Here is a 26,779-nt window from a genome sequence, read left to right on the forward strand (position 1 = left end):
CTTCACCTCATCACAGCCAAAGCCAGTCGTCTCTTTTCCTCCATCTCTCACCTCACCATCCGCCCCTCCACTCCTCTGAGGTCTCACTCTTTCCCTCTCCCTTTTTTTTTTTTTTTTTTTTTTTTTTTTAAATCTTTTTCTTCTGCAGTCTCTGTCTGGCCTGGGTTAAACAGGAAATGGTGTTTGTTTTAACCTGCATTGTGACCTGAACAGTCTGGGGAATTTCTTTGTCACTCTTCCCTTTTTCAGTACAGGGCTGAACAATATGACCCGAAACTGTACCACAATAAATTGTCAGATTTATCTCCATAGTGATAAATGTGACAATAACTGTTTTAAATGCATCGGTGCATGAAATCCCCCCCTCTCACACTCCAATCCACCCATCCGTCATCTTTCTTTCTCTTTCCACAGCAGCAGAAACCTGTTACAGCTGGTTGCTTCATCCCGACTCTGTCTTCTCTGCATTTAATGGGGTTTAATTTGATTTTGAAGCTGCCGAGCAAAGAGATGTGTCTGAGTGAAATGGCAGTAATGGAATGTACCGTGGTTGCTTTGTGGATGTGAATGTAGGTGTGTGTTTGTGTATCCTTGTGTGTACGTGTGACTATGTCTTGATAGAGTTTAGATCTGCCAAGCTGACAGGAGAGCTGTAGACCTGTCAGTACAGGACATGTCGCCCCAACACTGTCACCTGCTACAAAGGGGTGTGTGTATGTGTTTTTACTCTCTCTATGCGTCTGTCCTTATTTGTGTTTACAGCATTGTCTGTCTGTCTGCATCTATGAATGCATGTGTATTATGGTATGGAGTTAGGGGAGACAGTTTCTGCCTACCCGTTCCATCAGTGTGTCTCATTTATAGCCTCTGGTTATCTCTCAGCTGATATACTGTAAGAGCCTTGGGCAAATTTCTGAAATGATTTGGCCTCAGAGGCTTTTTTATTTTGTCTGTTCTGCAACTTAACTGTCCTGAAACTTTCTGTCCTGCAGTTATCCACTCCTGACCTCCACTGCCCCAACTCTTTAACAAAAGATGCATTCATTTTGGTTTGAAAATGTTTGATAGAAATGAATAAGCTTCATGACAGTCAAAACAAAATGAAAAAAGATTGGTGTTTTCATGACATGGATGGTAGTTTGATTCATTTTAAAGAAAAAAAAAATGACCTAAAGACAATAATTAATCTTATCTTTAATTCATCAGTCGTGCGCGTCTGTGTTATTGAGAGCACCTGCATACGTTCACATTGCAAAACCCTTGACTGAAGCAGTTCAGTCGTGTACTTTCTATTAAATACAAGTGTACCAGGAAGGAGGTGAAAACAATTGAAAAAGTGAAATGCTTCATTTGTAGAAAATAGTGGAAGAGGAGATTATTTGCAGTTTGTGTGATTCTTTTTTTAAGACCCTTTCCTCCAAGATTACACCTCTTGGTGCACAATTTTCACTTCCAGCGCGTTATTACTGTGAGAAGTTACATGACACTCATTATAGTTAGAGATATTGCTTAAATCAAGTTAAAATTAGATCGTTAGCGCTGGTAAATGTGCTGAGTGTCGCTGGATCAAGTGTCCTGATTCACACTTAATTGCTTGGCACAGTGCGTTCAGTTTCAGTCTGGTAGATGGCAGACACTGTGGAGGAGTTAAATACATTCATTATAAATCCGACTGCTTTGTTTGTATTGTATTTCCTGTTTTTTATCATATGTCTCATATACAGAAAGATGATGTACTTGGATTGTGCTTGGAGTACTGGCACACAAAATATGAGCGCCTTTGTGTGAATTCGTAGCGGCTGTTTGTGTTTGCCTTTGATCACGGAGGGAAACTCACATTTTTCTGCAGCTAAGGCACAATCGAGTTTGATTGCACAAAACTGTTCAGTTATCTAAAAACATTAATTGTGAGCATCGCGCTTTTTTGTTGGCAGAAGATGAAAAGGGACAGTTTCATTCTCGGCCCACAGTTTTCCACTGCCATCAACAGTAATACAAGGAGAAACGTGTAGGAAGTAGAGACACCAATTTCTTCACTGGGGGCTTGTTGTTCTTTTGCTCTCACTGTCGCTGTTTGCTGTTGCTCTCCTCACCTACACGTATGACTTACAGCTGAATACAAGTGTTTGACACCCACTCCCTGTAGGTTATTCAGAGTTATTCTGGGAAATGTTGGAAGTCACTAAATGAAGTGAAAATGACAGGTTTAGGAACAGATAGCATCACAAAATTGTAGTTTCAACAGCATGAATACCACCTTCCGTGCACTGAATGTCTCAGATTAATTATAGTGTTTACTCCAACAATGTTTGAGTATTTAAGGGTTCACTTGTTGAATTCTGATATTCCCTTTTAAAGTTTCATTGACACACAGATGTTTTTGCTTTCTCCGGTGCCTCGTTAAAGTTTTATCTTGCTCAAACTGATTTAAAATTTAAATCTGAGTTGCCATTTTCAGGGTTACACAATTATATAAAATGGTAAATTCAAGATATCTTGTGCTTCATTTAACTGTTCTCATAAATCATCACAAAATATTTTGGTACTGTATATCTCAATTCTTATATATGCACTAGTTTGACATGTTGGAAAACACTTATTCGCAGTTAATGTTTCGTTTGATTAATGCACACAAAAACCATGTTGTGGTTATAGAGGGGATCGTGTGTCAGACTACTTCACGGCCAGGTGCATTTACCTCCTGGACAGATGCTGGAAGGTGGATTTTGTTACTTTCAGACAAAGCCAGGCTATCTGTCTTTATGCTAAGCTAAGCTAACTGGTCACTAGCTCTATCTACATATTCATTGTGCACCTATGAGAGTGGTATCGGTCTTCCTGTCCAACTTTTGGCAAGAAAGGTCCAAGTGCTAAAACCAAACAGCTGGGTCCACAACTGGGGGTGTATGATGCAATTGTTGTGATTGGATGATGGTGATTTTGGGTGTGACATATATTAACAAGGTGTTTGTGTGTGTGCACGTGTCAGATTTCTGCCAGGTGGAGCTGCGTCTGTTAGCTCATCTCTCCTCTGACCCTGAGCTGCTCCGCATTTTTACCAACCCCCAGGCTGACGTCTTCACCATGCTGGCCTCTCAGTGGTAAGTCTCGCACACACACGCACGCACGCACACACACACTCCCCTGATATCCTTGCAAGGACAGGCCAGTGTTTATACTCCACATGGTTTCTCTTTCTCTTTCCCTCTCTCACTCCCAGTCTCTCTTTCGCTCTCTCCAGACTGCCAGCTCCTTCACTTCAAACGCTAATAACCTTGTTGCCATGACTACCATGCCAACTGCCTCATTCGTTCTCTCTTTCCAATGGGCAGGACACCCCTGGGCTGGTCGCCCTAGTGATTACATTGTCGCGCTTTTGAAGTGTTTTTGTGATTGTGTATGTGTGTTTTTGTCCTCTCCCGCTGCACTTGTGTGTCGGTGTTTACACACAGGTCTGTCTTGTCTTTTCAATGCTTCAAGTTTGGTGTGTGTGTGTGTGTGTGTCCCCTTTACTCCTGTCATTTATCTCAGTCAGGTGTGTGGCAGAGGGCAACCGGTTAAACAGATTACCTGGTCACACAGACGGTAATCACAGCTCTACTGAGGCTCTGCTTTGTTTTTCTTTCACTATCTCTCTTTCACCTATGAACAAATTAAGTGGTGTCACATTATTTCACCTTATTTGTTTTGGAACCTGTTTCCCTCTCTTTTACAGTCTTCTACTTCTTTTCTTTACTTTTTATTCTCAAGTAGTTTTAGTCAGTGTCTGCCCTCTCTGTTCTTTTTACTCCTTTCTTACTCCTCTTTCCCCCCTCCTTTTCTGTCAATCTTTTATATGTTAAAGGACCAGTGTCCAGGATTTAGGGGGATCTGTTGGCAGAAGTGGAATTTAATATTCTGAATTATGTTTTCGTTATGAATCGTTGTGTTTTCGTTAGCTTAGAATGAGCCTTTCATGTCTACGTAGGGAGCAGGTCCTTTTCCATGTAGCCCGCCATGTTGCATGGCCATGTTTCTACAGAAGCCCAGAACGGACAAATCAAACACTGGGTCTCGAGAGTGTTAGCGTTTTTACGTTACCTGAAGGCCACCGTACGTTCTCCTACAAGGGAGGGGTGTTCAGTTGGTCGCAATCTGCAACCTCACTGCCAGATGCCATTAAATCCTACACACTGCTTTAATTTCTTTTTTCTTCTCCTCTTTTCACCTATTTCTCTCTCTCTCTCTTTCCCCTCGTTTCCTTTATTCCTCCCAAAGTGTCCCATTAGTCTCTCACCAGTTTATTCCAGGTAGCCTTTGATTAATTTGGTTGAAACCACCTTTCTTACCAAGCTACTGCGCAAAGAGAAAGACATGTTTAGGTCTAGTTTGTTCGTTCACAGTCTGTGGGGCCAGACGTTTTTTGCCTGCTACAGAACTGATTCCTTGTTACTTTGAATATTGTTTAGATTCTTTATGAACTCTCATTTGAAGCCACAGAGAACAACCTGCAACTTTTTTCCCGCTTTCTTAACTTCCAACTTGTTGCAAACTGGTATCAGTGGCAAACATTAATACGTAAGAATTTTAGCTCAAGACAAACAAAAGAGCTTGTTTCATCTAAAATGTGACATATAACCTGATGAGGTAAAACAGCAGACTGTTTGTTTTAAGTCTTCAGTAGATTAATGTGTATCCAGCAGGGGGCAGTGAAAATCCAGTATGGATTATGCACAGTAGAGGGGAATGCTCACCTTTGGGTCATCAGTCGGAGGTTAAAGGTCACCATCATTCACCATCAACAGAGAAATGTGTATTTGTATGTGTGAGAGAGAGAAGAGTGGGCATTTTAAGTTTAATTACCTCATGTTTAAGAGTCCTTATCCTGAGGCTACAGGCATCGAGACATCTGACATCATGAAACACTGGAGTGTTGAAGCTCACCAGACACGTTTATAATTTTTCTGTGTGTGTGTGTGTGTGTGTGTGTGTGTGTGGTGGGGGGGGGGGGGGGCATGCTCTCAACACTGATCAGTAGTGGCAGCTCCCTGTCAGCCCCTCCAGAAATGCCACTTTGCAGACGTATCATCCCACCCTGTCTGACTCACAGTACTACGGCTGTCTACATTACATAACTGTCTCTGTCTGTCCATCCCTGCCTCTCTCTTTCTCCCTTTCTCTCTGTCTCTCTCTCTCTCTCTCTCTCTCTCTCCCTTTCTCTCTGTCTCTCTCTCTCTCTGTCTCTCTCTCTCTCTCTCTCTCTCTCTCTCTCTCTCCCTCCCCCTCCCCCCTCTCCTCCTGTCCCTGGTATTTCCTTTAGTCCTGTGTCCTTGTACTTCATGAGTTTTTAACCTCTGTAGAGCATCACTCTTCTGTTCCACATTATTCCTCCTCATTTTTTCTTGTCGTCTTTGTTTTGTTTTGGTTTACCTCCTCATCTATCTCCGTCTTTCAAAATTCAAACCAAAGAGACAACGATCAAAGTCAACAAAGATCTAAACAAAACTTTATTCAGACATGTATGAATGTTTGTCAACCAAGGACTTTAGTTGCATATTTCCATTTTACCATCAGCTAACACCAATACCATTTTGTTCACCTCTAAAAAAAAATATTAAGACTCTTTTTATGTGTATTTTGATTTAGTATAGAAACACACACTATTTCTCTCAATGTGTTTATCTCTGTCACTCAGGAAGGGGGTGAGTGAGGGTGAAGTGACCTCTGAGGATCGGGAACATGCTAAACGCATTGTCTACTCTGTTGTGTACGGGGCAGGTGAGTACAAACACACACAGGCATGTTCTCACAGAGCAGTGGGTGCTTATAATTGATTGACAGTAATGAAAATACAGATATTCATCAGTCAACATCGATCACAAAAAATGACAAAACGATGGGTTCAGGAGTTAATTGGCGATCAGTGCAGAGCTACAAGTGGTTGATTGTGTGAAGAGGGGAACTGTGTTTGCAGCAGAGATAACTCTGGGATAAAACAAGCCAGTGACAGAGGGAGGAAGAGCCTGGAGTAGGGCAGTGATGTGATTACTTTAGCTAAGATTTTAGGTTACCAGTGATTTCTTCTGGGACATAGTAGTTTTCCTGTGTTTCTTTCATGTTGTGGAAAAAGAGTAAGAGGAAGATGAATGTGTAATGCACCTTTGTGGTTCATAAGGACACCCGTCTGTGCTACTTGTGACCCTTTTATGGTTCACACATGTGTTTGCTCTTGTGATCTCACACACACACACACACACACACACACACACACTGTACATAACCACATGACCAGTGTGACATAAGTGAGTGTCATGGGAGACTAAACAAATATTAGTGTGCTTGTGTGTGTTTCTTGTAGTAGATCACTGGCAGCGGATTGAAAATCTGACAAATAATAAGTGAGTGTCGGTGTGTATATATGGACGTGTTTGCCATCTGCCTGCATACAAAGTGTGGGCGAGTTTACATGTGCATTTGTGCCTTCACCTGTGTGATGGAGGGAGGTTTTACGGGCAGTGCACTCCTCATCAACTTTTATTGCCAGTGACCACTTTAAATACTTATTTAGAGTTACAGCTTTTATCCCCAAAGTTATCACAACACATCATAACACCTCTGCTATGACCTGGTGTGAATCAACCACTGGACCGTCAAGGTACGGACTTATAATAAATTCCTAACCTTCAAAAAGCTTGTAATGAGGAATGATAACAGTTTTAAGATTAAGAGCTTTTTGTCAAAAATGCAATTATACAAGATTACAGCACCCGTTTAAAATACAATCTCCTTCTAATGCAGAGATCATTCTTGTTTAAAACACAAGAAAATATTTTAAAATGTTTTACCATAAATTATTATAAGCTTTTGGATGCACAGGGACATGACTTCCAGATTCAATCTGATCACTTCCTTTAGAAAAAAAAAACAGATGATATCGAGGAAAGACATAAAAAAAATCCTTAAAGCTTAATCACATGTCATATCATTTCACTAGTCCATGCACAGTTTGCTGGCTCATACAGCTTTTCTATCTGAGGCATCTGTGTTCTTGACTTTGTTCAACATGTCTGAGCCAAAGTGAAGGACAGGGAAAGGCGCCATATGGCCAGATGGAGTGACAAATATATTGATAAACATATTGTAAGTCCGGGTAAACGGGTCAAAGGTCGTGAGTAGGGTTTAGATTTCCTTGAAACAAATTTAGTTTTAATAGGCAATGTAGTTGTTTACCAGTTAAGTTCATTTTCTGTTCCAACAGTTGAGTGGAGTTGAAATAGGTCATTTCCTAGTTTTACTTCTTGCACAGGTGCTGCTCTCTTGGGTTCGTAGGTCAGCGTAGTGAGAGAAGCTCTCTCTAGATTTATTTGGAGGAAGTTCAATTACTATAAACTATAATGATCAGTAACCTATTCATTTGCTGTAGTATACGGATAAAGGTACCTCTTTATAGTTTGCTGAGATGGCCAATATCTGAAAAATTCAAATACTATATAGTTATAAATAAAAATGATAAATAGTTGTATGTTGTTTATCTCAATGCAAAACTGAAGACCTCTTTACATAAACACTAATCTGGCTCCTGTGCTCCTCTGTCACTGTGACCCAGACACGATATATCACTAAAACAGGACATTTACTGTTCTCCCTGAAGACAGCATCATGACAAATCCAGAAAATATCTTCGATTTAATTAACCAATCAGCAATTACCCTAAAGCGCATGGTTTGCATCAGAATCTGCATGTAGGGAACTGGGCCAGCGGCTATCCCTCACTCACATTCAGGAGCTGAACAAAATCTAATGTTCTCAAGCTGATGATGGATTGTTTCTGTAGTATTTCTACTGTGGCACACCTCAGCAGGAAAAAACAAACACAAGCACACACACACACACACACAGATGAATGATTCAGTTCTAGGAATCTCAGTAAGTCTCAACTATAATAAGCAATGAGGTAATTTTGTAAAAGCTATTCATTTGAGACAAGTAGGGGGGGGGGCATGGGACACATGCAGGGACAATTCACAAAGCAAAAGGTCAGTGCTAAAAATGCAGAGAAAATATGGAGTGCGCACCAGGAGATAGAAAAGAAAGAGACAGGGTGAGACACTGGGAATAGTGAGGAGGTTGTAGAAAATATAGGCTAAAGGCAAAAAAAGAAAGGGGGAGGTGGTGGAGGGGAGAATAATGTAGGGGAAAGGGGAAGAGTAAAGAGCGGGTTGGGCCGAGAGACAGAAAGGGAAATGAGACGAGGAATTGAAGGAGCTCCTGATCAGCATAGACAGACAGCTCTTCATGGAAGGATGCGTTGCCATGGATACCGAATACTAAAAGGAAGCTTTCTCCGCAAGACAATAATCAGGCCAGGGAGGAGGGGCTGAGCGGTGCCATGGACTCACGCACGCACACACGCACACGCACACACACACACACACACATACACACACACATACATACGTTATACAAATAGGTCAGCAAATAAGAAGGCCAGCCGATGGTGTTGGAGGAGGAAAAAAAGTACAATAAAGATGATGATAGGTGTGGTGTGCAGTGAGAAAATAAAGGAGGACCACATGGCTAAAAAACTGATTGAAAATATAACAAAAGTTCTTCATTCATTACATCTTTACATTTTGTCAGCTGAGGACTGAGTGACCTTGCTGAAAGTATTTAAAGTAGCAGTATCAGCAACCTTTTTGCAGTTTTTGCATTTTGAGTATACAGTAACTTAATTGGAAGGGGCAGAAAGGAGGGCAACAGAAAGAGGGCAGAATTAACAGGAATGTTGCAGCAGTATTAGAAGAAGAGATGAGAGAGGGCAAACTGCAAGGACAAAAGAGATTGAGAGGGGGTACAAGAGGAGCAGTGCAGGGAGCGTCAGGAACAGAGGTTAAAGGTCACTCCCTGAACTGACCTCATTCAGCAGGAATGTGCGGCTACGCGCACACACACACACACAGACACACAGACAGAGGAACATGCTTATCCTTAGTCAGTGCTCTCTAGCATCTACATGTCAACCTCTGTCACATCCTCTGCCCCTGTTTCATACAGTAGATACATATCGAACTCAGTGGCCTGCAGCGCAACACACACAAAAAAGAGACATCTAAAAGCTATTTAATTTTCAAAATAAAAGTATGAAGTGCCATTTTTATCAACAAGAACACCTGAGTCAGAAGGCTCTATGGTAATTATCTCACCCATATCAACTTTTTAAAACTACGAGTTAAGGTCAACCTGTAATCAATTCTGACTGACATTATATTGATATTTGTTTGATTTATTTATATTGACTCTTAAAGTATTGAATTCACTCTTATGATACAGCCTGGTGCCCACGCATGTTTTCAAACAAATAAAAATACTGTTCATGAAATAATAATTTGTGTCTGATATTGTTTTTCCTCAAAAAAGTTGAATTACCTCATTAACAAATCTAGTCCCTCTCCATCTATGAATATACAAATATTTCTAATTTCTTAAGTTTAACAACTGAACACGGGACGCCCGCTACTTCACAGAAACTCCCTCCTCAGTGTCTGTGCTGTGGAGATTTAATTTCTTCCTCAGTCGACTTGTCGACTACAACATTCCTCTAATGTCAAACTCTGCTCATATGATTCTGTGCAGTGAAGGTCAAACATCCAGTATGTGTGTGTCTGTGTCTGTGTCTGTGTGTGTCTGTGTGTGTCTGTGTGTGAGGGGTGATTTTGAATTTGCAGAAACTGCTGCCACCCTTGGTAACCCTCCTACTAGCTCTCAGGCTGTTTGGCATGACATTACTCATCACCAACCAAACATCAACACACACCCCTCAGAGCTCAAAGCCATGAACAAACACACACATACACACACACACGACACTGTAGCTGTGGCACCTATTAGCTCACCCTCTACACTCCTCTATCGATCCACTTCCTGGGAAGGCACATACATACACACACAATGGCCTCTGTGTTCTTCGCTTTATCTTTACCTTACACACACACACACACCTACCTTGCAGTCTTGCCCTGATCTTTGCCCACACTGCTTTTATCTTGTCCTCTTCTATCTCTCACCCTTCACTTGGCTCTACTTTTTTTTCTTTGTCTCTTACCCTCTGGTCCAGTTTGTCCTCTGTTCACTCTCCTTCCCTCAACTTTCCTCTCTTCCCCCGGCCTCTACCTTCTCGTCTCACAACTCGTCACTCAGTCGTGATAAAGGTAGTTTTGCTCCATTTAATTTCTCTGGTTATTGATTCGTCAGCTCAAGGTCTTTTGCATTAAGGTCATTCATGCTGCAAATCAATACAGAACATTGATGTAAGATTAAAAAAAAAAGTTCAACATTTTAGGAAATATACTTTATCACTTTCTTGTTCAGAGTTATTTCAGAAGATTGATGCCACTCTCATATCTGTATGGTAAATATAAAGCGACCATTAGCAGCCAGTTAGCTTAGTTTAGCTCCTGTAAATTAACACAAGTACATGTTATATGTCATCTTTTTAATCCGTCCAAAATACAGTGTTTCCCTTTCAACTTCTGCTGATATAAGCCTGCATTATTAAATATGCGTTAGTTAATGAGTCGTAAATGTTGTTCCCTGCAGGTCGTGAGCGTCTGTCAGGGATCTTGGGGGTGAGTGCTGACCGTGCCAGCCAGTTCCAGGACAGCTTCCTTCAGACCTACAGAGAAGTCCAGGCCTTCATCCAGAGGACCATTCAGTTGTGCCACAAGCAAGGTCTGCGTACATTCATATTCCTATTGTGTCTCACATATGAATAATTACCTCAAGGTTAACGAATAGAAATTGGAGAAAGTATGTCACATACTCAATAGCAAAATATTTATTTATTAGATTATTGGGGGTCAGGGTCAGATTTAAGGGAAATTAGGGGCTAATGTGAAGAATTACAAATAGGTGAAGGTTGGTAAAATGTCCCCACAAATATAACAAAAATGTGTGTGTGTATGTCTGGGTTAGGCCCTGCACTTTTGACATACATGTCATTTGAATTCTTTATGCATGCACACATACACCCACGCTCACCAGGGATGTGTATGTGTGTGTATGTGTGCGTATGTGTGTGTGTTTGGCTGCAGAAGAAGAGGATTTGCTTGCATTGGCAGGAATGAGACAAACTGGTGTGGGTCAATACTTGAGGGGGGACAAGGTGGGTGGGCGGGGTGCTATGGGAAGGGGCTGATGGTTCAGACGGGACACTCTATTTATATTCCGACTGAACTGCCAACACAGCACACCTGAGACTTGAACACGCTCACACAAAATAGTGTAAAGTTTGCACTTTAACCCTCATTGCACACGGTACATGAGCCCAGTGTCAGGCAGACAGATGCAATCAGAATGCACCAAAACGCATCCTCCAACGTGCAACACCGAGGACTATGCTTGTGTTTAGACCTCAGCCTTTGGCTTGTGATCTGATCCCATCTTAACTTTGTCTTTTGTGTGCTGTATTGACATTCCCCTTGCTAATAAAACACTGATGGGTTACACTGTAAACCAATTACAACCTAATCAAATTAGAAGAAATCAGTGGGAAAGAACCAAATGTGTCAGAGTCAACTTCAGCTGCTCTGTTGTTGCATGGAAAACTAGGTCCTTCGTCATTTTATATTGTATAACAGTGTTGATTGGTAACCTTGTGTTGTAGTAAACAACAGGAATTAGGTCAGGGCAGCAGATATTTTTTATGCCCGCTGGGATGGCGAACACCTTTGTCACAACTGTCGCGCATAAACAGGTGCTCAATCACCCACAGCAACCTATCACCGGTGACACACCCCGCTCCCCGATCATCGCCTTCCCTTTTTCCGGTGTCAGCTTCCTAATCGAAGCAGCGTAATGGACTCATTCTTCCAAAATGCTGCGCACAGATCACAGTGGAAGCCTTCTCGTTCTCAGGGGCAGAGTGATGATGCGCCAAACAGTCGGCTTTAATTCAGCTCATCACCATGGTGATGCTCCCATCAGAGACGGTGCTGGGATTTATCTGCCCCGCTCGTCCCACACTCTCGGTCCCTCTTTCTGTCTGTCGCGCTCTTTCTCTTTGTTTCTTTTCTCTCTTCTTCTTTGCAATTCCCTGTCCAAGTCTAAGTCATTGTTTTAATATCGCTTCTCCCTTTTGTCGCCTCCTCTTCTCATTCCAAAGCAGAAATTTAACTGATCGATAAAATAGTCTGTACTGGCTGGGAAGAGACGTACAGTATCACACTGGAGTCACTGGCTGTTTTAGCTGCTGTGCTGTGACTCTGGGAGCAGAAATTCATTCGTGCTGTGGCTCCTTGTCCACTTTGCACTCAGCTTATAGTTGATTGGTATCTGATACAGTGATATTGTGTTCAGCTCTGGTGGATGCAGGCAGCCTGAGCAGAGATGAAGTGAGCAGTGCAGGCTCAGTTACTCTCATATTTGTTGGAAATGTATTAGAAAGGGAAACGTGAAGGTGAGGTCAGTATCACACTGTGGGTGTAGAAAGAAGAAAAACGCAAAGGATGTAATGGAGAAAGACGTACAAAGACGTAAAAACAAAGAAGGCACAGTACAAAGAAGAGGACAAAAACAGGAATATTTTGATAATTTTTATTATATAGACTACAATATATAACTTCTTAGCCATAGCTGCCATGGCTGTGCTTTTTTAAATGGTCCACGAACTGTTTGACACTCACTGTCTTTGATATTAAAATGAGATAAAGCCACCACTCTGGGTAAGCCCGTGAGGTTGTTCTTCATATCATGCACATTTCAATAATGCTCTCAGGATGAATGCCATACATTAACTTGTAAAGACAGTCTGAGACAAAAAAAAGAAAAGAAAAAGATGAAGAAGATTTTTTTAAACACAACAGGGGGAATCACAGAGATGGAACACCGGCCAAGTCTTCTGAAGCCCATGACAGACACAGGGGAAGCCTTGATCTGCACAGATATGTAAACACCCGGCTGTGATAACACTCACACATAAACACGTCCTGGCTCTGATGCACTGTGAATTGTTCATGCACATATGCATTTAGATATTTCACGTGCAAGCTGCAGAGAATGGAGCTGGCCAAAACTTATTAGTAATAAAGAAAGGATTGGAAGTTTAGCTGTTAGCTGCTTCAGCCTCTTATGTTCTCTCATAGATTTTGGCACGTCACCACAGATGAAGCAATACTGAGCTATGTGGACAGCTCCAGTTAAAACACTACATAGAGATGATAATAAATGCAAACTTTTATTCTCCGAAAGGTTTTGTTACTAATGACCATTATTAAAATTTGAGTTCTGAGATATAATAAATATTCTAATCTTTCTTAAATCTCAACAATTTGCAGTGGTCTGGGTCAAAATTTATATCACAACACTAATAAAAATGTTTTCCCACTGTCCGTGTATGTTACAAAATGGATCATCTATGCAAAACTGCATAAAAAATAATCAAATGGATATCTAGTGCAATAAACTTTCTTCTTACTGTTATGCAATACATCAGACTAAACCCAAAGGGCTTAAAGCCCATAAAAAATTTAAAATCTGAAGTCATTTTCTATATCATTAAATAAAAATGCAACAAGATTGAAGTTAAAGAAAACATCCCAACATTATTAAGAGAAGAATTTGAAACTAATCTGCTTCACCAGAATTGTATGTGTGTGGTTTGAACAGAGAAGAAGCTGATTGAGAAAAAAGTGTTTCAGGACATTAAATGACACGTTTTTGTTTTTAATTACATCTGGCACCAAATTATTAATTTAGAACAATAAAACATTATGATCATATCATCACAGTACAATACCACTGAACGTTAATAAATGATGTTGAATTGTTGTTCAATTCTAGTGTCTAGTGCTGCTGTCCATCAAATGTAGAGCCACTTTCTCCAACCACTGACCACGAAAACCATCTGAACTTGAAAAGCAGTGTCCTGTGTCACTGATTTGAAAACCTGACCTGTTGAGTATGAAAAACACACACATTCCTGTGTGACTCACAGTCATACCTGTCCATAAATGGAAACATTTGTGTGATGTGTTTTCACGGACCCAAAGTACACTGCACATCCCTGTCATCGGGCCCCAGAACAAAGGTCACATTCCTAGTGAAAAGGTCACACTCATGTGTCATGGGTCAATTCACAGTGAGTAGAAGGTTTTTGTGTTTGTCACTACTGGCGTGTGCTCATTTCCTATGCATTTATGCTTGTGTACGTGATTGTGTGTGTGTGTGTGTTCTGGGAAGAGGGTCTTTCAGGTTTCATGCCCTGGTTGGCTTTCCCCATAGTAAGGGATACTAGAGGGATTTAGCCGTAAAGCCAGCTCCATTGTTGTCCAGCTGGTGGAATGTACTGGTCCCACTGTGTGCGAGTGTGGCCGTGTGTGTGTGTGTTGCATACCTGCATATGATAATGGGTGTGTTTATGTCACTGCACATTCTTATGTTGCCTTCTAATGTGTTTCTGTGACTGTACTGGGAATGAAAGTGTGTTTCTTTGCTTCTGTATGTGTATCGTGGATGCCACGGTGTGTGTGTATGTGTGTGTGTGTTGCACACTTGTGTGTGGGTGGGTGTATGCTTGTGTCATTGTAAGCCTGCTGTTACCATAATCACCTATAATGCTGTATCAACAAATGACCTTTCATGAAACTGTTCCCTTCAAATTGCACTCTGTAGCTTTTAGTTCTGCTCAATGTGTAGTTATGGATGACTCGCTTGACTGAAAGGAGTGAGACAGTAAAAGGAAAAGTGTTTCCATCCAGGGTCATGGGTCAAAATATGATTTATCATCTTCAAGTTGTTTCAATCTTGACAGTTTTTTGACTTGGACTAGTCTTGACTTTGAGCGTCCTGCTTGTGGACATGCCCCTCTCCACGTCGACTGTATTCTTAAGAGTCTTTACAGGTCTGGAGGAGGTTGTGTAAAGCCTTTTGTGTTTTGCAGCTGTATGAAATTTGTTAAGTGATGTCACTTGAGTCAGTGTCACTTGGGTCTAAAGACCAAAAGAAAAAAAAAAAAATCTGTTGGTGTGAAAAAAAAGCAACTATCAGAAAAATGTCTGAAAAACAACTTGTTGATTGTCTTGTGACAATCTGATTGTTATTTATGTTGTATTTGACTTCTTAATGATTATAAAGAAAGGGATTCACAGTATGTTGTTTATATAACTCGCACAACTGAAGGCAAGAACGCAGCATGCAAAACTATAAATGATTACATTTGAAATATATTCAATTTTTGCTTTTATCTAGGTTATGTGCTTTCCATCATGGGTCGTCGGCGGACCCTCCCTAACATCAACTCTCCAGATTGGGGCATCCGCATGCAGGCTGAGAGGCAAGCTGTCAATTTTATGGTCCAAGGTAGGATGACTGACAGTTATGTGGAATTGCACCAGCTTGTGTGCTGGTCTGTAAAAGCTGGACCTTCTTTATTTGCTTCCAGTGATCACAGAGTGGCAGCTGTTAGATAACAGCTGTTTGTGGATAAAGTCAATTACTGTAACTTCATTTAATATCCTCACAGTTACAACATGTTAAAACCCTGAACTCGCAGGCTAATTGTCATCACTTTGATGACTGCTTGGAAACATGTTTGTGGTCCAACAGATGCGTGTGTTATTTTTGTTTATGTGTATGTGTGTACAGGTTCTGCTGCTGATCTCTGTAAGATGGCCATGATCCGAATTTTCAAATTGGTCTCCTCCACCACCTCGCTCTCTGCCAGGTACACCATGGCTCTGCAGACTGAGGATGCTCATATTACAAGCCATTGCTCCCATGTTATACCTAACACTGTATCCTTCTATCTCTCCTTTCATACATCTACTGTAACAAAATACACTCTGGCTCTTCACACCGTGCATCTTTGTGAATCTACACAGGAAAAACAGGCCCTATATTTATAGACAGGAACTGACTTGAGTCTCTCACATTAAAACACATGAGAAGCATTCACTGGTTTACCAGCCACCTGAATTTTTGAGGCATGTTCCTGAATGATTTCTGCCGTTGCATGCCCAACTTTCAGCTAGAGTAAAGTCCTTGTGGTGATTTGTTAATGAAGATACTTGGTGTCAACTGTGTGTCACACTATTATTAGTAGTTGTGGTTGTAGTGTAGTAGTATTCTGAATGTGTTTGTAACTGCAGGCTGATAGCGCAGCTCCATGATGAGCTGCTGTACGAAGTGGAGGACTCTCAGGTGGAACATTTTGCAGGTATGTGGATGCATTTACTGTCAGCATCAGAGATCAGTTATCAAATATCCTTGAAATTTATTTCAGATACTAAAACCTGTGGGTCATTTATGTAACAATTCTACAATTTCTAGTGTGGTTGAACAGTGCTGCATAAAAGGGCTTTCTATTATTATGGCTATGGTAAATGATATGATTGTTGATATTTGTGTGGATATGTGTGTGCATACACTTTTTGTCTGCAGCTTTGGTGAAGAGCACTATGGAGTCCCTGCAGCACATAGACCATCTGGGTGTCCATCTCAAGGTGAGTGACTAGAACCTGGCTAGGTACAATCATCCAGTTTTATAGTAGGGTCAATTGTCATGTTTAGAGATTTTACACTGCACTGCACTCTCTACCTTTGTTTAATCATGTACACAAAGTTCAAGTTGTTTTTGTTGCCATAGCACCGAGGCTAATAAAGATGTACACAATAACAATCGTTCTGTATTAGCAGAGGGGAATGATCACGAGCATAGGCACATGGCCGATCTGCAGTAATTGCCTTTACTCTTAAATGGTAGTTGTTAGTTTTGTTGTTTTTAAGACTCAGAAATCATTCTTTCTGTCTTTCCAGTAAAAACCAATAATTAATCATTGAAATACTGACTATTAAAAATACATGTATTTGCTTCAGAAACCCCCACTACTGGGCGTTTATACTGTGAAGTGAATTGAATTGAAATTGATTGGTATTGAAATTACCATCCACTTTGACACTTGTCTTGTATTAGGCAGCAGTTGAGGTGAGTGATGAAAATCAATGTAGGTCACTGTGAACACATCATGTTACACATGTATGCTAACACCCTGACACATATCCCCTTTCCTCTGTATGTGTGTGTGTGTGTGTGCATGTTTCCCAGGTCCCCCTGAAGGTGGTGGTCTCCAGTGGCAAGTCCTGGGGGTCCATGTCTGAGCTTAACATCCCTCCAGTGTCTCCCTCTGCTTTTCTCTGAGTCATTTGAATCTCTCCACCACGCCCCTGTGTTCAAATAATATACTTTTTTTTCACCAACATTTTCTCCCCTCTCTCCCTCTTGGTGGGTTCTCATCTTTCTCTGAGTTTCTTGTTCCACTTCTCCCTCCCATAGCATGTCTCTCCACCTCTCTCCTCATTTGTCCTGCATCCACATCGCTATGGAAACCAGGCAGCTGCAGCTCCTTCCAGCTCCCAGTTCGTGCTTTCACTCCATCCGTATCCTGGGGCAACGGCAGGAGCCACAGACTGGATTGCGCCAGTTCTCTTTTTTTTCTCTCTCTCTCTCTCTCTCTCTCTCATCCTGAAAACAAAAAACATTCCTCGTCCTCCTCCTCTCCTCCTCTGTTTTCACACTATCTTGTTAAGACCAATGTGTTTTCTCTGCCTCGTTGCCAAGGTGAAGCTACACATTTGAAGGAGTGCTCGAATGTATTGGTTCATAAAATTGGTTGTTAGAATGATTTTTTTTTTTTTTTTTAAAAGAGCATAGCAGTTGAGCTAAGACTTGTTGTTGTTATGCTTTGTTCGTGTTGAATAAAACTTTAATTTATTCTGTGTTCTTACTTTCCCACTTGAACCCAATGACCTCATCCTTTTTCATTTTTTTTCTGCATGTTTTTCTTTGTATTCCAAACACTAATCCTTAATTAATTAAGCTATTTTCATTATTCCATTTTGTGCAATTTTAGAGTTGATGCGCTTATTAAGAGGTGCAGAACAATTGAAGCAGCATAATAACCTTGTATTTCAACAAGTGAGTTCCCTGACAATATTCATGTGAACCTAAATTGTAGTTGAGTTCCAGGGTAAAAAAGAGCAAGAGAGAGTTTTAAAAATCGTATTTAGATATTCAATTACTTTAAGGCCATAGTCTCAGGGACACTTTCTTTAATAAACTTCACCTTTGTGTTGGTTGCATTCATCTGATTCAAAGCAGATGATCTAATTTTGCTCAGCTGTGGGCATCCAGTGCCTCGCTCTCTCCGGCTCATCTTTTATCCGCTCACTTGGCTCTAGCCCACTCTCCCCTTTGTCTTGTTCGTGCTTCAGTCACACACACACATTCCACGAATGCTCGTACACAAGCATAAACACACCGACAGGTCAGAAAAACACACGCAACTCTCACTTTTTTTTTTTTTTTTGTTATCCACACAGACACCATGAATGCACTCACACACAGTCACCGGCTTCCAGGCACACTGACCGAGTTTCCTTGTCTCTGGCAGCCACAGAGAGAATCTTTTTGCCCCTTTTATACTGTCCTCCAATTAAGACCCTTTAAGCCCTGAAAATGGGCCTAGCAGAACTATACGCCTTGTGACATTTCAAACAAAGCCTGACCCCCATTACCTATTTGAAATGTCACCTCATGTTGGTTACTAATTATAGGACTTGTCACTTTTTTAAGTCGGTTATAAAGGTGGCATGTAGGATATCTAGCAGCTCGGCCAGCAGCTCTGTCTTGTCATGTACTTACATTCTTCTAGTTCCCTCTCTTTTTCAGTGGCCCTTCACTTTGCCTGTTGAACCCACCAGCAGGAATGTGCTCCCCATGTGCTGATGTGAGAGAAGCTTTTCTCACCAGGTCAGTATGAGCAGTTCAGAGCCACAGCAATGGACAGTGTTATGGAAATCTGCCCCTCTATTCTCTCATTGTTCTGTGGTTGAAGGGTGCAAGGCCTTCCCCCCTTTTGAGAGGGGAGTGTGAGACTGGTATGTGCAAATTCTAGAGAGCACTCTGCAATTTTGGAGTAGGGGTGTTCAAAGGAGGTATTAAGGTAAAACAAACACTAATAAAGCTGTTTTCCAGTATTTTAAACTCCTTTGTTTGTGTTTAGCAAATGCACAGGATGCAACATCACACTGGACTAGCTCTACACTTTTGTTCTATCATCAGTCTAGCATCATTTTTGGGCTGGCAGCAAATCTTTTTTTTTTTTTTTTACAGTTACAAAGGCAGGGAAAAAATGAATCACCACTATATTTCTTGGATTTGAATATCATTTTAAAGATAATGAAATAGATTATGAGTATGTTCATTTCACTGACTAATGCCGTCACTTTAATGACGTGTGCCATTAACAGGAGCCGAGGCCTGATGGTCCCTCTGAAGACTCCAGTTGTCAGGGGCAACAGCATGAGCTTCCCCTAGCTGCCATGGTGACCGTAAGATGTGTAAGTAGACCCTGCGGAACATATCCTCACGGCTGTGATTAATGACATTTATGTCACTTCACATCTAATATTAACCTGTAATTATTCTCAGTGTGTAGTATTTCCCTTCTACACTCTCTCAGTAAAAAAAAAAAAAAAAATCAGTTTCCAGTTGCAACATATAAAAGCTTAATGCATCGTCATTTTTAATTGATACAATATATGTACATCCATGTTTCAATCATCGTCATAATGCAAGAAATCCCATCTTTACATCTATACAGTGTTCCAGTTGTTGTCAGTATAAAAGAAAGCGTTAATCACAATAATAATAGTAATCCCAGTGTGGTAATACAGCAGTCTTCCAAAGGAATGGCAGAAAGGGAACTGAAAGCTAATAGACCCCACTAAAAACCAGGTTGTCACTGCAGTCTCACTGAGGTCGGGGCAGACTGGTTGAACCACCACCTACACTGTGTTACTGCCTCTCTCTGACCTGCTTCTTCATCTCAAGCCCTGTCTCCCTGGGAATCACTAAATCTGCTATATCACCACAACACTGCTTCTCTTCAGTACCGCGCATGAGAATCTCGGACCACATCATCCCTCTTTATAATTTTGACTCAGCTTTTTCTTCTTTTTGATCCTCGTCTCTTCCTGTAACCTCTCTAACACATTGGGCCTCAGGCACTATTTACTCATTGCTCCACTTTACGTGCCGAAGGGCCTCTTTTCTCAAATTCCTCACCCCAGCCAAATCACCCCTCCTTCCCCGACAGGTCCCCTACCCCCCAATTACAGAGTTCCCTCAGTTGCAGTTTAACTCCCTTCCCCCCTAGATCCATCCATCTCATCCATGTATCCATCAATCCCTCCTTCCATTCCTCTATCATGGCCGGCTGGTTGACCTGCCTGCCTCCCCACAGTGTGGCTGCATATCAATCCCCTGCTGTGCTTTGTGCGGGTTGGTTTCCTGGCAACAGACAACAGCCATGACAGGGCTCCAGGGCAGAGAGAGCCTCTTGCATCGCAGCAGCTTGCTATAGCTGGATAGCTCAGTCCAGTGTCACTGATATTCATGGCCGTGACTGGTTTGTGCCATAAGCTAAGTGAGCTGCTGCAGTTGCAGTGTGTTTAAGGCTCTCTCTGACGACTTGAGAGTTCAAGCAGACAGGCAGGACAAGGAAGGCTGTGTCTGAACCCATCAGTGTGGGACAGAAACACCAGGGCTAAGATGGCGTGCACTGTAGACCCTGAAGGTGGCTGCCATTAGTCTTCATGGGATTATTGTGAGGTAGTACAGATTAAGACACCTGCACTACTGTAGAATCTCTTTATTAGTGCTGTAAATATCTTTAAAATATATCTTATATATTTTAAATCCACAGTTTCTGTTACAAAAGGAGTAAAAATGACCCCCAGATGCTATTTACAGTAAAATATACTTTACAACTTTACAGTTACTAACTTGCAGATTCAAAAAAAGACTTTGAATCTCACTTGTAAGAAAAGTCAACATGTTTGACTGTTGTGATTCTGGCAGCTGCAGCATGTTTTTAATTGATTATTTTCAGTCGTACTGACAGAGAAGTGAAATTGCAGTGCATGTGTCAGTGGTACAAGTTAATCGGAAGTCTTTGTGGTTAATTCAAAGATCAGTTAGGAGACTTACAGCAGATAGCACTTTCAGAGTGTGGCTACGCCATCTTTTTTTTCCTGTCTGCTTGAGCTGCCCATTCTTTAGCGTCCATTATCCCCCTCTTGTCATTTCCCCCATTTCTCTATTGACATCTGTACAAATATGCAGAGGTACACCTGTGTACTTCAACTTTGAGTTTTAAAAAACACTTCTTTGACACCTCTTTGTAAAGAAAAATACAAAAAACAGAAACATTATACAATCAAACACCCCTTCAGGCTTCGATGTAATGAGTGGTAACGGTGCAATGCCAATACTGTGACGGCATCACTGCCACTAATTGGTACAGTATAAGGGATATAACATCAATGCAGCATTTCATGTTTTTAATAAAATCCTTGTACATGAGTGTCATTATTTTGTTGTTTTGTCTGTTTGTTTATTGCTTGATTAGATGGCACCTGGGCAGGATTTTCTTTTCCAAATAATACCAAATAAGTATAGGGTTGTGTTGAACAAAATATAACCACATGAGGAATAAAAATGCAGCAGTTACTGTCACCTTTGGCAAATTAACACCTCCAAAAATAGCCGTGGGTCATAGCATGAATTATATATTATGGTATCATGTCTTGTATATATGCTAAAGATACATACAGTCAATAATACAGGAGAAAGAGAAACTTTATCCATACTCTTCATAGGAAATATAAAAAAAAAAAAAAAAATCAAAACTACCTGTACTGTAATAGCAAAACAAGACACAGTTGTGCTACAAGTGCTTATGTGTTCTTGGCACCTGTGGCCTCAGTCCAGAGTGAGTCCTTCCATATTTGCCACAGTGGAGCAAAATCCTCACCAGAGGTAGAGAGAGAGAGGGAGTCCATGCTGTGGAGTTCTGATGCTGCAGACCTCCTCCTGCAGCCCCCACCACACACCCCTCCCCTTTGTAACTGGTACATTCCTCCCTCACCCCTCGCCCTCCTCCTTGGGTGGAACATTCCAGGCGACAGCCATCTTCTGAGACAAAAATTAACTCCATTGGGATTGGTTAAAACCAGCAAAGATGACGGGTTGCAGTAAATAATACATTAGCAATAGTAGAGATACGGCTATTTACAATCACACAAAATGTCTAACATCTAATGTAGTGGTTTAATCACTTGATGAAAGAACCAATAGCTGCTTTTCACCCCTTTTTCCACTGTTCTTCTCATTCATAAAGTAAAAAAAAGCAACCAGAAAAGATTCAAAACATAAAAATCTTTCTATGACCTTAAATGTTGGCAGTTTACATTCATGCCTGTGAGTGTTCGCCCCCAAGGCTTGTTGAGCATTGACACACACCATCAGAGTAGTACAACACACCCACAGGATCTGTACATTTGTGCAGTTTCGAATTCTATGCTCCTTCACCAAAAGAGAAACGGAATAAAATATTGATCATGACAAGTATTGATATTTTTTTACCATTTTAACATCCAGAATGGAACGTGGCCCCCCCGTGTTTTAGGGTTTAAAAAAACTGCAGAAGTTGAAGCTTCAGTAGCCTCAGCTTGTGCCTCTGTCTGTCGTCAGAGAGAGAGCATCAGATGATCATTTTTGGGTTCTAAAGCACTCTAATCTAAAAGAACCATCTCCAGCTGGAGAGGCCTTGATGCAGCATACCTTCTCAAACCTCAACCAATAGGAAAGCACACTCGCACTCAAACAAATCACAGAAAACCAAACAGAAGAAGTGTGAGATTGTTTTTGGATTGTACATCAGCAGAACATTTCAGAGGAATGGGTTGTAACTAAATTTACACTCTGGTAGAAGTTGCATACAGTTTAATTACTACATTCTAACATTAGGTATGCAATACCAGTTTTAAATGGGAGGTGAGACTTCACAGGGTGTAGCATAGCATTCACATGAAGTACAAAACAAAAATGCATTATAGTCAGTGCACTTCATCTTTACAATTCAAAATCCCCCTTTAACTACCTTAAGCCATGCAGTCCACAAGATGTTTGAAACTTGTTTGATTCCTGTGCATAAGGCCTTGGCAAAGGCGTTTTGAGTATGACCTTTTGTTCAGAGTACCAATATGGATAAGGATTTCTCCCAAAAATACATGAAGGAGCATTTTAAATTTCATCAGGCAAAAAACTGAGATTGGCAGCAGCAGAAATGGCTCAGAATTGACAGACTTCACATTCTTCAACGAGATCCAGACTACAGTTTATTGTACAATCCACTTCAGCAAAGCCCACCTCTCACTCTCAACCTTCAGACCTCACCCACGGCTTAAAAACTGTGATATCAAGATTTTTACTTTAGGTGAAATAGGTAGTTTATAGTCTGATTCTTATATTTGGAGACAAGCCGGAGAAACGTTTGGTGTAGTGTTGATACTGTAGTTTGGCTGTTGTGGCTTGTTAGCTAATTTCCTGCTTAGTTTTAGTGGGAAGTTTGGAAGTACTGTATGAAGATCAGTGGTAGCTGTTGCTCCAGAAATATCACAAAATACAGTCTGGTCCTCTTCTCTCTCTCTCTGTCTCTCCAGCAACAACCAAGTTCAAAGCAGATGCATCAAGGTGGTGTGAGGCATCCTCCATATGTTGGCCCAATGAAAACAACTGATGCATTTTTTTTTTTTTTTTTTTTTTTTTTTTTTTTAAACAATACTGTTTGATGCTTTCAGTGCATTTGTGCCTTGCGCTTACTTTGTAGAACCTCAGAGAAATCTTAAGTTGACTAAAATTAAAAGACAAAGAACTTGTCAGTAGCTAAGCCTCTTCTCTCATTTCACATGGTTTAAACAAAGTGAGGGAAGGGGGAAGAAACCTTAGTACCATGAGACCTGACATACATAGACATCTCAGCAGCTTAAAGTCGCTAACGTCAACTTTTGTCCATTGTGGAGATTAGGTACTGTTGTACATCCCTAATTAAAAAAATATTGTGATAAGTGTAATAAAAGTTAGATGCAAAAGAAAACAGGCATGTATTTTATATTTCTAGACATTTAGCCGACCAATAGAGGCTCAGTTTGTGGTTCTGACAGGAAATACAGCTCTACTACCTGTGACACCTGGAGCAGAGTCTAAACATTTGATCTTCAGTGCCTGTGCTTCCTTTATCTTCATATGATAGACTTGGTAAAGGGCTTGGTAGATGAAAGATATTTCACTTGGTGCTCATAATCAACCACAAGCTTTTGCACTATGTACCGCATGGAAATACATGTTTTCTTTTGCATCATTCGTCAAATGCCCATTGCTCAGCCTATCTTGAGTCCTGCAAAGTGTTTGGGAACTTCGCTACAAGCTGGTTTAACAGAAGAAGAGTTGTGATGCCCTCACTCCCACTGTGATCAAGGAAGAAAACTAACTTTTCTCCTCCAGCCAGTGACGGATAAATCTGCAGACAAATCAATATAGCTGTTTTCAAATTTATCAAGGATTTTTAGAATGGGATACAATTTATATACGATAGCTGGCTCCCTCCCAAAGATTTATGAGCACTGGCTAGTGGCTGGTATTGATTTCACAACCTGGTGTTGATTACAGAGAATTAAGGTAATTTAAAATAAAATAAACCATTATAGAAAATTGCAAGTCTGTGATTCCACTGTATGCCATGTGCTAGGAGTTTCTCCCCTAAAGGTTATATTTGCATTCAAAGACACATTTCATGCAAATGGTACAATTTTTCTTTTTTCCAAACAAAGAAACACACATTTCTTTTATGTTCATCTAAAAAAGAAGCTTATTTTCTTTTTATATATAGTTATATTTATATATATTGTATGTATATATATATATATATATCAGTTAATTCTTTTTTCTACACTTTTCCAGGGCAGGCACCGTACACACACTGGGTACAGAGGCATGCCACACTTGCATTGCTTTTTGCATTCTACAGTTGGTTGGCTGGCAGGCACGATGTCATCCAGGCAGCGCTGCAGTTGGTGAGTGTATCCTATGTCTGCACCGACTTTAAACACGCACACACACATTTTGTCTCACTTTCCTGTGTCTTATGCGTCACATCCATACTCGTATAACCATACATGTCCCTTGCATCCTGGCACTGTAGTTGCAGAGGCAACGTCACACTGCCTAGATGACATCAGAGTAGGGGCGGGGTTAAGGGTTGGTCCAACAAGCTTCAAATGGAATAATAAAAGCAGTGCAGCAAGGCTCTGTGGCGCATGCAGAGATGGGCGGGGGGAAATGGGTCGGGACTGGGACAGCGAGGGTCAAAGGTCGGTGGAGGGTGTGCAAGGTTCAAATGGAAGGTGTGGGGTCTAGCCCAGGGTTGCAGACAGATTCATGAATGGGGGGGAGGGGAGAGTTTGAAGGGAAAGGGTGGCAAGGCAAGGAGGGTCAGTGCTAACTTCATGACGATTACGTTTGTATTCAGTTTTTTTTTCTCTTTTTTCTCCTTATGTGATTTTTTTTTGTTGTATTTTGATTTATATTTTGCTTTTTACAAATGGTTTAATGACACAACTTAGGCTCAGAGTAGTGGATGGCTGAATCTACTGCTGGTTGTATGTTCAGAGGATGGAGATGGAGAGAGGTGTTATGGGAGAAACTTTGACTTTTAGTTCGCTACATGAGTTTTCAACTGTATACACAATATAAATAAACAGGGGGAGGGGTAATACTAATGCCAGTATATTGTTTTAAATAATTATTTGCTATTTGTGCTCAGTTATGTACTGTAGGATTGCAAGTATTGCCAGTAGTCATGTCTTACCCAAGTTGTTCCCCAATAACCTGGATTAAGTACGTGGAGCATAGACTGCAGCTACTTTGTAATTGTTGTAGTTTTGAAAATTTGCATATTACAATGTGGTAATATGTGTTTAAAGTTATAAAATTACTAATTATCAGTCAAATAGTAAACATATTCAAAATGTTAGAATTTATCTAGATTCAATCAGTAAACAGTTTATAAGTACACATAGAAAGTAGTAATGTTTAGTTAGATAATACTTGACTCAGCAAGAAAGTTGCGTATCTGTTCACGCAAAATCAAAATAGCTTAATTGTTCATCATACAGTGTTGAGGCGTGGTCAAATGTCTGACCACAGCCTCATCACACACACACACACACACACCCACACACACACACACACATACATACACACACACACACACACACACAGTAACATACTCCCAACAGTCGCACATACATACACAAGCTCTGACATGCAGCTATATTGTATCTTGGGTTCTGTCAGAGGGACACTGCAGCGAGAAGGCGCCACCCTCCTGTCACCTCAACCAATCAGAAAACCCTCTCCACAGCTCCAGCAGAGAAAAGGAGTGATTAACTGATGGTACATCTAGAGAGAAAAAAATAGAGAGGAAGGAGAGATCCAATCGTATAATTAGTGAGGAGAATGAAGAGGAGGCATGTGTGAGGAAGATGCATTGTGTTGATTCATGTCCATTTCGGATGCAGGATACACACTGCATATTCCGGCAACCATCCTGTCATCCTTCTCTCTCACTGGGGGTCAGTAACACACTCTCGCTGTGCTTCAATATGGTGTCTTGAGGGACTGGCTAAAAGCCAAATGAACTGGTGTGTGTGCGTGTGTGTTTGCGTGTGTGTCCACAATGCATACACAAAATGTGACATTGCAGAGTTTGAGAGAGTGTCTGAATCGACACCACAAGCTTTCCACACTTTTTTTGTGTGTTTTGCTCTGGAAAGAAGTCATGTCTGCCCCTCCCAACCCTGTCCATCGCTCTATCCACCCCCAAATAAACGAATGCAAATGTGT

General features: G+C 41.0%; 1 protein-coding gene across 1 annotated transcript in view; it reads left to right on the top strand.

Moving 5' to 3' along the window:
- Positions 1-17,170, top strand: part of poln (DNA polymerase nu) — a 44,387-nt gene extending 27,217 nt beyond the window's left edge. Inside the window, exons 15-22 of the mRNA XM_022764111.1 lie at positions 2,990-3,101; positions 5,675-5,757; positions 10,576-10,707; positions 15,223-15,333; positions 15,619-15,697; positions 16,122-16,189; positions 16,414-16,475; positions 17,078-17,170. Coding sequence (XP_022619832.1) covers positions 2,990-3,101; positions 5,675-5,757; positions 10,576-10,707; positions 15,223-15,333; positions 15,619-15,697; positions 16,122-16,189; positions 16,414-16,475; positions 17,078-17,170 — 740 coding nt within the window. The remainder of the gene's footprint in view (positions 1-2,989; positions 3,102-5,674; positions 5,758-10,575; positions 10,708-15,222; positions 15,334-15,618; positions 15,698-16,121; positions 16,190-16,413; positions 16,476-17,077) is intronic.
- The last annotated feature ends 9,609 nt before the right edge of the window (positions 17,171-26,779 follow it).

This window comes from Seriola dumerili, unplaced genomic scaffold (assembly GCF_002260705.1).
Source record: "Seriola dumerili isolate Sdu_G_001 unplaced genomic scaffold, Sdu_1.0 BDQW01000531.1, whole genome shotgun sequence".
NCBI lineage: Eukaryota > Metazoa > Chordata > Actinopteri > Carangiformes > Carangidae > Seriola > Seriola dumerili.